Here is a 17,380-nt window from a genome sequence, read left to right on the forward strand (position 1 = left end):
TTTCCTTAAAACTGAAATGCTACCAAGATAGGCTAAGACAATGTTCTTTGGTTCTCTTTTTATATTCTTCAGCCTAAGTGTAAGACTTCTTTCTACCAGTGTTAGAATCTAAACAAAGGGTAGTGCGTGATACAGGCAAATATCTGAGAGAACACAGTTGCAGGGCTAAATTTTCCTCCCCAACGCATTAATTCAGATGAACTTGGAAATTTAGCTTCACAGGCTTAAGGTGAGAGAGAAGGATAGCCAGTTCTAGACCCATCCTTTGCTTTCTCTGAAGGCATTTCTTTTCACCCATCAGTTACTGGCTGAGAGGAACACATTCTAGCTCGATTTCTAACACTCCCCGTTCAACATTCTGCAGCCGCAGTGTGATTTCTTGCTTTACCTTCCCATGTGTCAGGGTGATAACACTGTCTTTTACTAAGGTGTTGTCATTGGTTGCTAGCCATTTTCCTAGCTGAATGGTCTCTGTGGTTTTGGAGTTTTCATAGGCTTGGGCAGCGTAAACCAGGGGTTGGATATCAATCTCAGCTTCTCCCATGTGATCATCCGGTGTAAATGTATCCTTGTCATAAACAAGCTGCAAAAGAGGAAACAGATTGTGAATATATTCAGTTTAAATAAGCAAATTTGAATGCGCATGTTCAGATACCTGAATCTGAAACCAAACAGCTACCACTATATTTATTGGCAATGTCAAAATTATGAATAATTGAGCTTAATATGCACAGACCACTAGCTTTAGCATCTCTCTATCAATAGGGGTGCTTAAAAGGTGAAAAGAAGCTAGAATGAAGAAGGCCTTCTGCAACAAGATGTACTGAAAATAACATCAAGATAAAGTGGGTAATCCACATCATGAAGGGGCAAGATATTGGTCCCGGAGCCTAAATCCTTTTTAAGTTCTTGCGTGCTTCTCCAATATATATATACCTGGCAAGCTGGAGAAGGAATCCTAACTATCTTCTTTAGTTTATCTTTTCTTGAAGTATTTTGAAAGAAGTGGGACTGTGGAAGAGCATTAATGGTTGCCCAGATCATTGGAGCATCTGATTAACAAGATCATGTACTAACTTTGTTTTCATCATCAGTGAAGTCCATCCTGCCTTCCATGCAGGTGTAAGTCAAGACTTATCTATCCTCTAACAACCTGACGGTCCACCTCCCTAAAGAGAACAATCTAGGTCTTTGTAAAAGAGCTAAAGGCTCAGCATGAATGGAAACATGGAATTAATTTCACTAGTAGGACATAAAAACTTGGGACGATTTCCCTCTCCTGATTCTTGAAATCTCCTCTCACCACAGGTGGCCTCAGGTACCCACAAAAGTAGCAATCAAGATTTAATTTGATTGCATCATGGGTGGGGGAATGTTTCTTTGAATAGTGCTCTGTCTGAGTTGGAGAGCCTGCCAAACAACAACATCCTCTTAATCATCAATTAAAAAAAATCCTGGAACTACACTGGTTTTCATCTTTCCTCGTTAGGATGGAGAGAAGATTAATCCTCTTTTTAGAGCCATATAATTTGGCATACCTTTTCACTGAAGCTTCCTTCCCTATAACTTTTGTAACATTGGCTTACTCAGGATTTCTAATATGGTGATCATTAAATTTAACACACCAGCTGATCAACAGTATAAAACATAATTGATGGCATGCCATGCAATATTCCGGAGCAAAGAATTCCTGTCAACTTGCTTCATTGAGATGGAGCTCATTTGATCTTTGTTATGCATGAGAAATGTTTCCCTAGCTATATCTTCTTTTAAATAAGCTCAACTTTAGAAAAGAAAAAGAAGCAGCTTAAGTAAATTACTCATCTGAAAGAAGGAAAACTAACTCTGATTAATTCGAAAAAATATATGACAAACATCAAGGCATCAAAAGAAAAGGGTGTTGGCTGAATGGATGCTTCAAAGAGTTCGCTTCATATTTAATATGCCATCAAAGAAATGTATGAAACTGAAAGATATATCAGCTTACCACTTTTAGAGGCGGGACAGTATCTGGAATTGATAACATTAACCTTTCATTCCATACTGGGTTAAGATTGTTCTTTATCACACGTGTCTTCATTGACTGTGTAGTTCAAAAAACAAAAAAAAATAGAACACTTTCATTTATTAATACAGTTGTTTAAGTCCTAGATTGGAAACAATAATGTCAAGGAGTTGTTGATCAGGGGGGAAGGGTTACTTGCTGTCCCAATGAAAGGATGACGTAAGGATCACTAGTGATCATATCTCGAACAGCTAGGTTGGTGCCTCTCACAATATTGACCTTTATCAAACCAATAAATTCGACCATACCCGGCTATAAACAGTTGATGCATAGTATGAGATTCTGTTATCCATGGAAAACTGAAAATCTAAATACTAAAATATTTCAGTAGAAACATGTAAGCTGCAAAATAGCAGACTCCACAAATAGTGGCCTTATCATATTGATAGTCATACCGCTGAGTTGGAATTCTTTGCGCTCTTGTGCTCAGTTTCTTTTTTTTTCCTGCTACTGTGAAATGCATGCCCAAATGCATGAATGCGGTGGCCAGTAGATTGTTTCTCACAGTTTTTCTTGTCTGGAGGTGGAGCAGTGCTAGGACGGGACAATGAACTCAAAGTAGTTGATGGATGGGATGAAGAAACCTTTTCATTAGGGTTGAAAAATTGCATATGCTCATATTTTCTCCTAAATATTCAAGACATTGTGTTCTGATTCAGAATGATACAGGTTTCTATCAAACAGTTTGAACAAGTGCAATTTTTATTTTTACCTAATGAAATCAGAGCGCTCCTCTATGGAGGAATCTGGTCTTGGTTTTTTAATATCTTGAAGAAAAGCTTCATATTTCATGTTTACTGTAGTGTTTCCGCCCAATGCAACCATTAAATCAACTTGATCATCTGTCCATAAATCTAGCTTCACTGATAGCACCTGAGACATACAACAAAGAATAAATAGGAAATCGAGGCATATGCAATTGATAGATAAATTCATCTGCCATATATAAGACCACAAAAAGTGCCATGTGACCATCATCCAGTTAATTGTTCTCACCGTGCCAACTGCATAATTAGATTGTCTAGCTCAATCATATTTGGTCTTGCCATGATACATTTACATCTCCATTACTAGGTTTTTCATAAAGTAATAAACAAGTCACCCAATTTTCAATTTTCTTAGCATTCTCGTTCCTTCTCATATTCTAACTACAATAGGTTGTCAAACTTTTTTTACTTGATGGTAACAGGACTATATTAAATGAGAGAACGGCATATAAGATACAAAAGGAGAAGAGGGAATGAAGAAAGTAAAAAAGAACCCTCTCACCCAAAATCTAAGAAAAGGCTTATACACCCTGGATAAATAAAAGCACTCAAAAATTTAAGTTGTAATAGCAAACAAAAAAAGGGCCATGCCCAACAACAGAAAACCCGCAGCCCAACCACCCTTCAGCCTAAACACATGGAACAGACCTCCACCCCAAGTATGGATAACTAGCACTCAAAGGAAATTATTAAGCCTTGGGCATCCCCCTTTCCCCTATTTAGACTCTCTTTCCTCTGCTCATAGTCCCCTAATAATAGTGTCCTCCAAATTTCTCCCATTGAGATAAGGTGAAAAAATCTCATTGTTGTCTTCCTGTCCCATCCCTGTATTTTGGTCTTTTGCTCACTCTTCAAGGATTATCTACCTTTCATATTTCGTATCCTTCTCTTCTGTCTCAATAAATCAGTATTTATGGGAAAATTATACACTCACCATTGAACAGTGAATGTACTTGCTCGTGGAAAAATGGTGAACACTGGTGAAGAGAATTCAGCATAACCAACTCCAAGTAATCTGGATGAGTCTGGTGACATTGTACAAATTAAGGGTTCTTTTTATAGTTACAAGAACTTATTTTTATCTTTTTCCAAGTAAAGAAAAAATGTGCACAGAAATTTCTATTCCAGTTAACAGTACCATTTTTTGTTTTAAGGAAAATCTACCTTTTTGTCAACTGGAATATACAAATCTCTAACAATGTTTTGAAACCCAGCCTGGAGGCTGAACTAATCTTCCCTTTGGGTAGACGGGTCACTGGTTCAATCATCTGAGTCAACAGACCAGTCCATGTCATCATAACAATGAAAAAAAAAAAACAGAATAATACAAAAATCCAGTAACTCAGCGAATCAACAGGTCGAATGGGTCACTGGTCACCCATCTAGGTCAACTGATCATCGACCAAGTCAACAGTTTTTCAAAATATGGCAGGTTAGAGGTTGACCAGAACCAGAGTTGTGACCAGGTCACCAGTTCAACTGGCCAGGTCAATAAATGGTTAAAAACATCGATTTCTAATTGTATACTTAACTAAAATAATTGGAACCAATGGATATTGCAATGAACAGAGTGAAATGGCAGAACAGGATTCATGTAGCCGACCCCATATAGTTAGAACAAGGCTTATTTGAATTGAGCTGAGTGGTTCCAAATGTTTTCCCACTTTGGAGAGTTTCAAAGCAAATTATACCTTGAAGAAATAAAGGGAATGAGGAAAAGATTTTCCCTTTCCGATTTCTAAATTTATCTATTAGAGAGAAATCTTATGTTCTCAAGAATGGAAAGGCTGAAATGAGGAGTAGAGAGGACAAGAACAAGAGTTTTTTTTGGGTAAGCTAGATGGAATTCCCATCATTGTAGATAAGAGAACAATCAAAATGTAATCCGGATCCCCTCCACATGTAGTTATTTGTATTGTAATTTATAAAGATTTTGCTGTTATCATCTGTCCTTTGCACTCTTTCTTCTAATTGTTTCCCTTCCACATTCCAGCATCATCAGATCAAATCATACATTTACAAATTCTTGCCAACCACTTATATATATATATATACATACCTAGACAACAGAAGATTATAGCTAAAGTTGTTATAAGGTATACTACTCATATTTTCCCTAAACAATGTACCATCACAACAATAGCCACCATATGCATATTTTCAGTAAATTGATTCAAAATGAAAATGTTAAATTGAATACCTTTGATATGTGAGCTCCAAGACTTCTATGAACACCAGAGCACTTGATACAAATAAATATTCCATGGTTTAAAGACCTGGTCTCCACCAATTGATCTCATTAGCCAATGCACTGATGGTGGTGAAACAAGGTTTAAATAATGAAGTTCATTATTTAATAAAACTTAGATGATAATCACTGGACCCATGACTAATATGATCCTGATCTCAAGATAGTGCAGATGTGTACAGGAATGAATGATCAGTTAAATAGGAAATCAACTGTCAGCATATAACAAAGTGAAATACTGGGAAAGTGACAAGCTAAAGGATCATTTAGAATAACATTTTCAACATATATATATATATATATATATATGTATAAATACATGTGCACGTGTTTATGTCATGTGTCTATATAATATATACTAGTTGAGTGGTATCTGCAAGAGAGGGGAGAGAGAAAGAGAGTTTTGGCGTGAGGACAAGACAAGGCAAGTATTGGAATTATTAATACACACAGGTATAGGGTGTTTGTGTGTGTGTTTAAATCTATACTCACATTCTCCCTACAAAGCATATGACTGATCTGTTTGTTTATGTTTATATCTAAATAGACACAGGTATATGATTGATCTGTCACATTGTCCCTACAAAGCAGCTGGTTTTCCTGTTTTGATCAGATAGTGTCCTGCTTCAGAGCTCTGGGGTATTAAAGAGAGGCCTGGAGGAACTCAGGTGCCTTAGTGATGAGAGAGTAATTCTTTGTGCGCACAGAGAGTCATGTTTTTGCATGATTAACCAATATATGTTTCTCATTGTAGCATTACTGTTCTCCCAAGTCCTCCTAAAACCAAAAAATCCCCCATCCCTTGGTTTATATGCTTCAGCTATGGTACTATTGTCTATGGACCAATTTTACACTTCTTCAGAAAAAATCTCTTAATATGTTTTCGAGATGAATATTATGGAATTTGACATTAGGATTATGGGAAAATGAGAATTACCCATATGAAGGATCCCTTATTGACTTATTTGAGAAGATGGTAATAAAAAACAGATCTAATAATGTTAGCTACAGGAGTAAGGTTTTCAAGAATGTTATAAGAGAAAGGGAAATGCCAGATTTCAGAGGAGATGATGACCCACAAGTATTCTTTGATTGAATTGCTGAACTAGAAGAATATTTTCATTAGCATGATTTGTCTAACAAACAAAGGATTAGATTTGCATGCATGAATCTCACAGGTCATGCTAAAGTATGGTAGAGAACTCTTAAGCAATGGCCCAAAAGAAGAGGTGATGATCCTATTGCTAAATGGGCAGAGATGAAGAGGTGCTTGCAAGAAAAGTACTGTTGTTAGTGTTATTCTTTATCTCTGCTGTTAGTGTGCTGTCAGCTTGTTCTACTCTTCTTTTAATTAGATTATTTTTAGGGTTTGCCGCTAGGGGTATAAGTGTAATCTTCTTTCTTTTATTTTATGTTATGTTGTTATAAATGAGAAGCTGGGCGCCGCTAGCAATACATTTTGACTCTGAAAACTGTTTTCTCTCTCTCATCTTCTCTTCTCTCTCCTCACTCTTTTCTAGAAAGAAAACATGGTATCAGAGCAAGGCTCTGGGCGATAGGAGTCCTTTTTCTCCTCTGAATCACACTCATCCACCCAGTTTTCTGATTTTTTCGACAAGTGAAGGCAAGAAACTCTAATCGGACAGTATAGAACCACCTGTTTCTGTTTCTTCTGGGTTCTTCCTTGCCGTAGCACCAAGGTAACCCTAGTAAGAGAGGGCCGATGCTGTGAAGACCCTGTTTTTTCTTTGGCCGATGCTGTGAAGGCTTGTTTTTGGATTTGCACCTTCGAACAGGTGCTGTACATAACAGGGGTGTGTGATCCCCTTTGTCACAGGTATGTGCTGTGATTGGTTGGTGTGTGTAGCGTGTAGCCCAAAGGGGATTGAGATTTAAATCTCTGGACTGTCCTTGACTGTTGGATTTCTGCCAGTGAATTTCAGCAGTGTTTTATTTTCTTTCTGGACTGTCTGATTGTTCCCGGACTGCCTAGTTGCTACTGTCAAGTTCAGCAGTGATTGGTTTGGTGTTTAGTGCCCGGACTGAGACTGTGAGAGATACTAGTTCAGTGGGGACTGGTTGTGTGCATCTGTAGATCGGGCTTTGTTTTGTAGTTTGTGTTGTTCTCAATGGCGAATGATGATTCTGCCTCATCCGAGGTTACATCAACCCATGGTTCAACTGGTATGGGAGGTGAAAATATGATGTTTGTCTTTTGAAAGGGCTGAGGCGCAAGGCGCATCAGGCGCACACCTAGGCGCACCAGGCGTGTGCCTTTTGAAAGGGCTGCACCTAGGACGCCTGTGTGCCTAGGCACGGCACGCCTCAAGCGCGCCTTTTAAATCACTAGTTCAAGAGGTATATGCCCTTGTTCAATCTGAGGAAAGTAAGTAGAGTATGATGGTTACAACTGAGGGGGAGCAACAGGTGGCATTAGTTGCAATGGGTAGTAACAATATGGGAAAGAAGAGTGACTCCAATAAGGTTAATGATAAGGACAAGTTGTTTTGTACCCACTACCGACGTTCAAGACATACATGTGACACATGCTGGGAGATCCATGGGAGGTCAAAGTGGGTTGTAAAGAACCAAGAACAGGGTAAAGTGCAGGGTCAGAAGAAGCCTAATACAGCACATAATGCAGAAAATGTGGCAACCCAAGGTACTCAGTCTATTGGTACTACTCGGGACCACTTCACTGGTTCTGACCCCAAGGAAGATATCATGAACTCCTTCCGTAATCATTTGGAATCATATGGTAGGGCCTTGCGTCAGATGGACAGTTCAGTTACTGGTATTCCTTCTACTTCATTTGTGTCTACATCAGGTAAAGCGACCTCTACCTTCCATGTCACCACTACCACTGATTCCCTTTGGATCATTGACTCAAGGGCCTCTAACCACATGATTAGTAAGCCACATCTTTTTCAGACTAGCCTTTTGTTAGGAAGGGATAAAGTGAGGCTTGCAGATGGATCATTCTTCTCCATTGCAGTCCGGGATCAATACCCCTTCCTCATGGACTTAACCTAAATAATGTGTTGCATGTCCCTCTACTTCCCATCAATTTGCTTTCCATTAGTAGTATCACAATCTCTTCAAACTACAACATAACCTTTTTTATTGGTTCATGTGTTTTTCAGGATCTAACCTCTGGGAGGACGATTGATAGAGGAAGCTTAGTGTATGGCCTCTACACTCTCGACAAAAAGGTTGGTCTCTCGGTGTCATCTTCAGAGTCATATATATTTAGTCAAATAAGAGTCAATTTTTTTTTGTGGCATAGTTAGTTAGGTCATGTTTCCTTTGAAATAGTGAAGTCATTGTTTCCTTTTTTATTTAAGTCATGTTCGTGTCAAACATGTTAGTTGACCAAGCAATGCAGAACAACTTTTCATTCAAGTAATAAAAGATCAAGTTTTCCTTTCCATATTGTGTATTCTGATGTGTGGGGGCCTACTACTATAACTTCTGAGGGCAGGTATAAGTACTTTATCACATTGATTGATGATTTCTCTCATTATACATGGGTATTTCCCATGCATAGCAAAGACGAAGTTCCTAAGATTGTGAAAGATTTCCAGAGGATGGTGTTTACATAGTTTCATGTTGAAATCCAAATCTTTTAATTCGATAATGCAAAAGAATATTTCCATGGTGAGCTCAATGAGTTCTTTGCTTCTCATAAATCTATTCACAGGAGCTCATGTGTAAGAACACCACAACGAAATGGTGTTGCAGAAAGAATAGGCACCTTCTTGAGGTAGCACGAGGGATGATGTTACACATGAATGTACCAAAAAGATTTTGGATGGATGTTATACTTGATGCTTCTTATGTCATCAATCACATGCCCTCCAGAGTGTTGAACTACATGGCCCCTCATCAGTTGTTGTTCCCTTAATCTCCTTTATTTTCCATTCTCATGAGAGTGCTTGGTTGTCATGCCTTTGTCCATGATTTATCTCCATCTCGTGGTAAGTTAGACCCTCAGTCTATTCCATGTATCTTTTTGGTTATCCCTCCTCTTAAAAGGGTTACCGGTGCTTTGATCTCATTGGTCATAAGTCTTTTTGTCTCTATGGATGTTTCCTTTTTTGAGTTTGAACCATTCTTCCCTACTTCTCCTCAGAAGGAGAGTAGCGTGGAAGAGGAGAAGCATGTCCGTCAAGTCTCTCTTCTTTCTATTCTAGATCCTACTCCCTTTCATGTCTTCCAATGTAAGCGTCATAGAGATCAACAATGTGGCAAAGATGTGGAGCCACCAAACATTGAGCAACCAACACCTTTAGACCCCTAGAAGGTAAGTCCAAATGAACTAGGCATTCATATCGCACTTATTGATACCCCTACTCCCATTTTGGTTGTGGATGACCTTGACATTCCTATTGCTCAAAGAAAGGGAGTTAGGTCATGCACTACCAAACACCCCATTACCCAATATTTCTCCTATGATCACATTTCCCCTCGTACCGGGCCTTCCTATCTACAGTTGATTGCATCCCCGTACTTAGAAGTATTGAAAAGGCCTTAAAATACCTTGAATGGATAGATGTTATAAAGGAGGAGATTAATGTCCTCCATAAGAATTAGGCTTGGGTGTTGGTGGATTTTCCAAGAGGGAAAGACCCAATGGGGTGTAAGTGGGTGTTTATAGTGAAAAACAAGGCAGATGGGACAATTGAAAGGTACAAAGCAAGGTTGGTAGAAAAATGGTACACTCAAGTCTATAGTGTTAAATATGATGAGACGTTTGCTCCAGTAGATAAACTAGGTGATTATGATGGTGAACCTCTAAAAGATGTGAAACAGTTTCAAATGTTAGTGGGAAGGTTTCTTTATTTGTCCATGGCCTGTCCAAACATTGCTTATTCAGTTGAGGTCTTGAGCCAATTCATGCATTCCCCTAAGAGACCACACATGGAGGCTGCAGAGAGAATTCTTAGGTATTTGAAAAAGTATCCAGGAACAGGTTTGCTATTTAGTAAACAAAATCATCTGAAGGTGGAAGTCTATACAGATGTTGATTGGGTAGGTTTTGTGGATGATAGAAAGTCCACAATCTAGTGTCATGGAGAAGTAAAAAATAAAGTGTGGTAGCAAGGTCAAGTGTTGAAGCGGAGTATAGGGCTATGGCACATGGGGTGGCTGAAGTACTTTGGCTAAAATATCTTCTAGAGGAACTGGGAATTACTGTTCACAATCCTATGTCTCTTTACTATGACAATAAAGCAACCATAAACATTGCTAGCAATCCTGTCCTACACGAGAAGACCAAGCACATTGAAGTGGACAAACACTTCATAAGAGAAAAATTGGAAAAAGGAGAAATTTGTATTCCTTATGTCAACTCCAAGGAACAAGTAGCTGATGTTCTCACAAAAGGGCTTCCATACTTGTGGCACAATGAGTTATGTGACAAGTTGGGCATGATAAACATATTCAGCCCAACTTGAGGGGGAGTGTTGTTAGTGTTATTCTTTATCTCTGTTGTTAGTGTGTTGTCAGCCTAGGATGCTGTCAGCTTGTTCTTTTCTTCTTTTAATTAGATTATTAGGGTGTGACGCCAAGGGTGTAAGTGTAATCTTCTTTCTTTATTTTATGTTATGTTATTATAAATGAGAAGCTGGGTGCTGCCAGCAATACTTTTTGAGTCTCAAACTGTTTTCCCTCTCTCATCTTCTCTTCTCTTCTCTCTTCTCTCTTCTCTCCTCTCTTCTCTCTTCTCTCTTCTCTCTCCTCACTCTTTTCTAGGAAGAAAACAAGTACATTCCACTAGACTTCCATGATTATCTGTATATGGAATTGACTAATCTCAAGCATGGTATGGTATCTGTATTTCATTATATGCATAAGGTTGATAAATTATCTATTAAGTGTGATACTATAGAAAGTGAAAGGTACATTCTATCTTATTTCAAGAGTGGACTAAGAGTTGACAACAAGAAGGAATTGTCTACAATTCAAATTTATGACTTAGATTATGCTTTTGAACTGGCTCTCAAGGTAGTAAGAGAAGCAGCAAGTTACAACAAAAAATTTGAAACCAATGGAAAAAGTACAAAGTTAAAGATAAAGTAGATGATTTATTGCATCTTAGTGGCTATCCTAGAGCAAAAGTTGAAAATGAAGCTAAAGAACCAGAACTTCAACCTATAAAAGTACTAGGAATTGAAGATCAAGAGGAGTGCGGGCCAAGAAAAGATAAAAATAGTTGAAGGAGTTAGCAGCACCCATGATCAACTTGAGGTTAATGATCACGAAGAGATAGAGGTGGACAAAGTTGGAGAAATTCAAGTGCATACAAATATGATAGATCTTATTAAGGAAGTAAGCCATGACCTTAACTTACAATTTTAATTGGAAGTTTGGAATCAATCCAAGCATTACAAGCTGACACAGCACAAGTCCACCAACATCCATGATGGAAGAAATCTTAGAGTTTGTTGAAGAGCCAAGGGTAGCTGAACACATAGAAATGGTAACTCCTAAACTAGAAATTGAAGGAAAAGTTCCAAATGTTGCATTTGAGATTTTGGACATGAAAGTTCATAGTGATAAGCAAGGGGAAGATTCACCACAAGATAGGCAGATTGATAAAGTGTTCAAAAATCTAATGTTACTGATGATTTAACAAAGACAGTTATGGAAAGCAGTGTTTCAGATATAAATTGCTTTCAAGATCCTTTTCTAGCTATGTTTTTGGTATCAACTCTACAGTCCAAGTGAGTTGAAGTAACCATTGGAACACCTACTCCTTTTGCCATTGGGGCATATCAACCTTTCCTCAAGTTCTTTCAAACTCGAGGACAAGTTCTTATGAACCAGGGGAGAGTGATGCAAGAGCTGAGTCGAATTGGACTTTTCTGAAATTTTATGTATTTATGTATTTTTGGATAGTAGGAGTATTTTCATCATTTTACAATTTTTCTATGGGGTCCAATGATATGGTCTGATTTTTCTAATTATGGTTTGTTTATGTTTAAAGTTTCAAAGTCATTAAATAAGTAGGATTAGAGTTATTGAGTCTTCTTTGAATTGAAATAGGATAATGGCAGTAAGTTTTGAGTCCTACTATGTTTCTTATGAGTCTAATAGTTTGACTCCTAGGATTCTTATGAGTCTAGACTTTAAAGTCTATAAATATGTATGGGCCTTTTACAGAAAGAGTCAAAGACCAATGAAGTTTATTAAGCTTTATTGAGGTTATGCTAATTATGGTGAGTGATTCACATACCCTAGAGTGATTTTAGGTACCCTGTGAGTGATTCCAGGTATTCTGTCTCTTCTTTCTCTCCCTATTTTCTTTCTTATTCCTTTAAGAAATTATAGCCATCAACAGCCATAGACTTATGATCAAGGAAGACCATTCAACATACTGGAATTTAGCTGGTCCTGCATCAATAAACTTTAATGTACCAAGATCTAATAAAGTACCCTACAAATCACACACACCACATAAAATACAAAAGCATCCCCAGATATCACATGCAATCTTCAGATCATAATATCACTGTACATCTTTATGAAGTTTATGACTAATGATTTAAACTTTTTTTATGGGGCCACAGGTGTTATTTTCCTCTCTCACTCAGGATTGTTTATTACAGATGATGGAACAAACATGTCAGGCAACTCATAGATTGATGTTGACCCCCAGGTTGTGATCAGAGTGGCAAGAATTTCCATCAAGAATAGAATGCATAAAGTTCATATATTTTCTGATCTGGAACTGGCATTGCAACATATTTTGCCAAGCAACATGAATGAAATCTACACAAGATCTTGTTTATTATATTCTTTTTGTAATTGCAATGCTGTTGTACATAAATATATCTTATATTGAAAGGAACAAAATTTGCCAGCTCATACTGTAGCAGTAATTGCAAAAATGGAAGTAGATCTTTTGTTTATTGGAGATATACAAGCTTCCAGCAGCCTCTTCTCTCTGAATCATCTTCATGGCCTGTTCCTTTGTATTTCTTTTAGTAATTACTTGTCTTACAGAAGGCATCTATGTCTACAATAAGTTGGTAGGTAGCAGTGTTTTAAAAGACACCAGAGGCATACACCTGGTGGCAGCCACACCAAAATGCCCCAGGGCATATGCCAGAGGCGTTGATGCCTCTGAGGCATCATACACCTTTTGTATGAGGCATGCTAGAGGCGTACACTTCATGCACACCTCATACAAAAAAGGTAGAAAGAAAGGAAAAAAAAAGGAAAGGGAAGGGAAGGGAAGACAAGAGAAAGGAAAGAAAGTTTGGGTCGGGGGCTCTGCCCCTCTCCCACTCCAATTCAGCTAGTATTATGCATCTTCATTCTTTTTAATATAAGACATCTTTCATAAAAGAAAAAAAGAAAGATCCTCCTTCTTCTTCCACATCCTTCCTCCTCTTACGTTCTGAACTATGCCTCATGCCTCCAAGCAGTGAAATTCCTTGCATCACACCTCCATGTTTTAAAACATTGGTAGGTAGGTCGAGTGAGAGATTCACATCAAACCATATGAGATAAATCTAAGGACAAAAGAACTATTATAATAAAAAATAAAAGCACCATAATATGAGATAAGCAGCTACAATAATTTCAGTTTCTTCATATAGGTTATTTGGACAGCTATAAATCTAGCCCTTCTTAATACTCATATCAGATACTTACACCCATTTAGGTTCTGGAGAGCCACAATCTGCACATATCCTATTGCCTGGTTGATTCATCAGCTCTTCCAGTCTTTCTAGTGGACCTGATATTTTGAAACATTGGAGTCACAATTAAAAAAGAAATATTACATTGACCCACCAAGAACATACACCAAAACAAGTCTTGGGTGGTTATGTTGATGAAAAAGAATGAAAACTGAAAGTTCCCCTCATAACAGATACAAAGAGGAAGCTTTTCTTTCTTCCATTCCCTTTGTTTCTAGCCATGGAAGAAGGTAACAATCTTTCTTGGTCCTCATGCCTTTGATTTCACAAAACTGTATAATTCTCATTATTTTCTGTATTTCCATCTGATTGCTCCTCATCAGCTCCCTGCTCATAGGGTTTTACTATAGGTATTGCAATTGGAATTTTTTTAATACATTAGTTATCTAATTTACATTATTACTAAGAAATTCTAGTAGTCAATTTCTTTTGTAATTTCACTCACTTAATTGTTCAAGTTAATAAATTCCAACCACATTGACTGGAAAAATCAAGAAATATAGAGTAGTATTTGTAAGAGAGAATAGCATAGAACAAATCCAAATCAAGTGGCTGAGGAACAGGGATATAAAAAGATTATTCTAAAGTTACCTGCAGATGATCTTTGATCATCCTCTCTGCAACTCCAATTTTCTGAGGGGTCTGAGCCTAAGAGGTCAATTAAACAAGACTCAGATCCTACAGTACAACTAAAAAGAATGTTAAAAGAACTACTTGCATTCTGGGCCTAAAGTTTTGGTACTGAAACAATTTTGTGAATCATTAGAATCTTTAAAGGTGCATCAGAGCCAAATTAGTAGAACCATTAACAAGGAAAACATTGAATAGTAGGATTTCATGAATGCAAAAAGACAAACTTCATAGACCAAATGAATTAATTTAAAATAGGATCAGATTCCTTTTTCATGATTAGAAAAGAAGCTACTATTATAATAGATGGTTCAAAAGTCTTAAGGAAAGATGATAGAGTAGCAATAGACAAATGGAATCTTTACTACTAAGCAATAATACACATCATAAGCATCATAGTTTCTTATAGGGATATAATTCAAAGTTCCCAATGATCATAGATTGATATTCAAACATTCATCTTAAGGAAATGATGGCTTGTTCTGTCTTCTATAGAAATTTCATCATTCTGGTTATCAAAGAATTGTTAAAAGTTATAATAAATACTTAGGCCTAAAGCAAGGTTTTAGGGTTTATTTTTGTGGGATTAGACACACTTAAATTCAGACTTCCCACATTTGCAAGTAACCAGACTCATTCCATATCTGAGAAAACCTAACCCTAGACAGAGAGGTCATCTAAGGAAAAATATCTAGCCAATAAAATGATGTTGAGCACAAAATACAATATAAAAAGACAAAACTAATGAAAAAAATATGTGAAAATCAAGGTGCTCCAAATTTGCCTCTAGAAACTAGAATTTTAGTTGCAAGGTGCTGAAAGCCCCCGCATAGGAATCATTGCCAAGGTGCTCCAAATTTGCCTCTATTACTCATGAAAGCTCCAAGGAATAGTATAGTGTAGCTTGATAGTCACATATTCCCTTCTAAATGAAGTTATAACATCTCTTAGATATAACGGACAAAGTCAACTCCTGGGATTCCTTTTATCAACTATTAGCGGAACTGGTATGGGAAAATGTAATTATATGTTTGTTAAACTACTGAAGCCTACAAAGTAAACCTCCTTGTACCATGCAAACAACCCAGTGGAACACCGTCCCCTTTCAACGTCTAACCTTTTAATTTTTTCTTTCTTTCAGACTAACATCGACTATGCAGTCATTTTCTCCAACATTGTATTCATTTCATGCAATATCAAAACAATCAGAAATCACTTCCCCCTACCAATATCAACTTCAAACTTCTATCTTGATACTAAAGACTATTATCATCAGAATGAGGAATCTGTTCAAGCTATCATTAGACCTTACCAAGTCTTCATCCCAATGATTAAAGTACCACCAAGCAGAGTGTCAATATCAGGCATCTTTTCACAGTTTGCAAGTTTGAGATTTACTTTTAATTTTAGTTGTAGGATGGAAATTCCAAATTTTCTCTATTGCTTTTTTTTTGGGTAGAGCAAATAACAATTACAATAACAGCCAGATATTAAACATGAAGCCCAATTAATCATAGACAAGGAATAACTGGCTCCCTATCCCCAAGATATATAGACCATAAACAATAGGTCCAACAAATATTACTCACGATAGACCAAAACTTAGCCATGCCAGGAACTTATTTGTGGTCTCATTTTATGTTTTTTACTCCCAAGATCAGAACTGCAAAAAACAATCTCCTCCCAACACCTCCCGCCCACCAAAAAAAGACAAAACCACAAAACCACAAAATAAAAACTATCGCTGAGGAAATGCCACATTCCTCTCAAGAATTCTTAACTTACCAGATAACTAGAATTCCATGATAAACTTTTTTTTTCTCAGAGTTGTTCTCCTAATAGCAGACCCTTGAACCCAACTTTATTAATCCTTTTCCATAATTTCATTTCTAGAATTTAAGGTTCACCATTAAATGAAGGAGAAATAACATAACCATCTTAAAGAATTAAAACTCATGAAGGAACAAAAGGTAATGAACAGGAGGGGGGGAAACTGTACTTGAACGATTTCTGGGATCAGGTTTTTCTGTGGGGGTAGTCATTTAGAATACCCAGACGTTCAGATCCAGATCATGAAACACCACTGCAACCTGAAAGAAAGCATCTCACCTCCGCCCTTACTGCATCAACAAACATGAGATAATTCGATAAGCAATGCCGGGCCCATTTATTAGCTCAAGAAGCAGGTGAAAACCAACGTAAAAACAACATGGGAGTTAACGGATTTAACAAGCAGAATTAAAACCCAAAAAAGGTTTTAAACAAACAGAAAAAGAAATGGTGGAAATGATCCAACTGGGTTGTTGAAAAATTAAAATATTGTCGGCAATGGTAAAGACAGAAATAATGCAGAGCAGGAAAATGGGAACTGTACCTGGAGAAAGGGGTTGGATTAATGGAAGATTCTAACTTATAGAAAAGCCTCAAAAGTCAAAAAGAGAAAAAAACAGGTTGGATTCATGAGAAGAATCTGTATTCGGCTTTTTCATGAAAAAAAAAATATTTTTCATTACTTTTGCATTCGTTGAATGTGTGCCAAATCAAAGAAAATTAAAAGCGGAAATTCGGAATGATTGAATGAAGAGGGTCTGGTTGCGGTTTTTTTTTTTTTTTTTGGTTAGAAGTCCGGTTGCGGTTGGTGTTAACTAATTTGAATGCGCGCGTAAGCTCTGTTGTCCATGGCCATGGTGGCGTCCTTCGTTCTCCCCCTTACCATGTCCATGTGCACGTCATTTTCGTTGGGACTTTTGGACACCACACACCCCAATTCAGATTTCCTACCCATAACACTACAGCTGTACATTGGAAACATCTCCCAAATGTACCGGAGAAATTGTGTAAAATTCATCACGAGTTTTCAGCATTAAATTCGAGATGCCGCCCCACAATGTCCCACAACACATCCCGGCCATGTATTGGGAACATCTCCTGATGATGATATCATCGGTTTTGATACTGTTAT

At 37.4% G+C, this 17,380-nt stretch overlaps 1 protein-coding gene across 2 annotated transcripts; it reads right to left on the minus strand.

Annotated features, from left to right (window-relative positions):
* Positions 1-33: 33 nt before the first annotated feature.
* Positions 34-17,083, minus strand: LOC104608809 (putative ADP-ribosylation factor GTPase-activating protein AGD11). Of its 2 annotated transcripts, none has more exons than XM_088891322.1 (10): positions 16,793-17,083; positions 16,418-16,538; positions 14,380-14,466; positions 13,742-13,826; positions 5,033-5,108; positions 2,778-2,938; positions 2,461-2,692; positions 2,201-2,317; positions 1,988-2,083; positions 34-583 (listed from the first exon to the last, which is right to left on the minus strand). In XM_088891322.1, the coding sequence occupies exons 2-10, from the start codon at positions 16,458-16,460 to the stop codon at positions 302-304; spliced, it is 1,179 nt and encodes a 392-aa protein (XP_088747448.1). In that variant the 5' UTR covers positions 16,461-16,538; positions 16,793-17,083; the 3' UTR covers positions 34-301. The 2 variants fall into 2 exon arrangements, with proteins under 2 accessions (XP_088747448.1, XP_010273190.1); XM_010274888.3 differs by having other exon boundaries at positions 14,380-14,436; positions 16,793-17,077.
* Between the last annotated feature and the right edge of the window lie 297 nt (positions 17,084-17,380).

Source organism: Nelumbo nucifera, chromosome 7 (genome assembly GCF_055504915.1).
Source record: "Nelumbo nucifera cultivar China Antique chromosome 7, China Antique-T2T, whole genome shotgun sequence".
In the NCBI taxonomy this organism is placed as follows: Eukaryota; Viridiplantae; Streptophyta; class Magnoliopsida; order Proteales; family Nelumbonaceae; genus Nelumbo; species Nelumbo nucifera.

What these genes read in the sequence shown, in the direction of transcription:
- LOC104608809 (XM_088891322.1), bottom strand. Translation starts at nt 16,460, where the DNA reads ATGACTACCCCCACAGAAAAACCTGATCCCAGAAATCGTTCAA. An exon ending in TTGGAGCTCACATATCAAAG is followed by an intron (nt 2,939 to 5,032) that starts GTATTCAATTTA and finishes TGTATGTCTCAG; the next exon opens with GTGCTATCAGTGAAGCTAGA. An exon ending in CAAAGAATTCCAACTCAGCG is followed by an intron (nt 2,318 to 2,460) that starts GTATGACTATCA and finishes AACTGTTTATAG; the next exon opens with CCGGGTATGGTCGAATTTAT.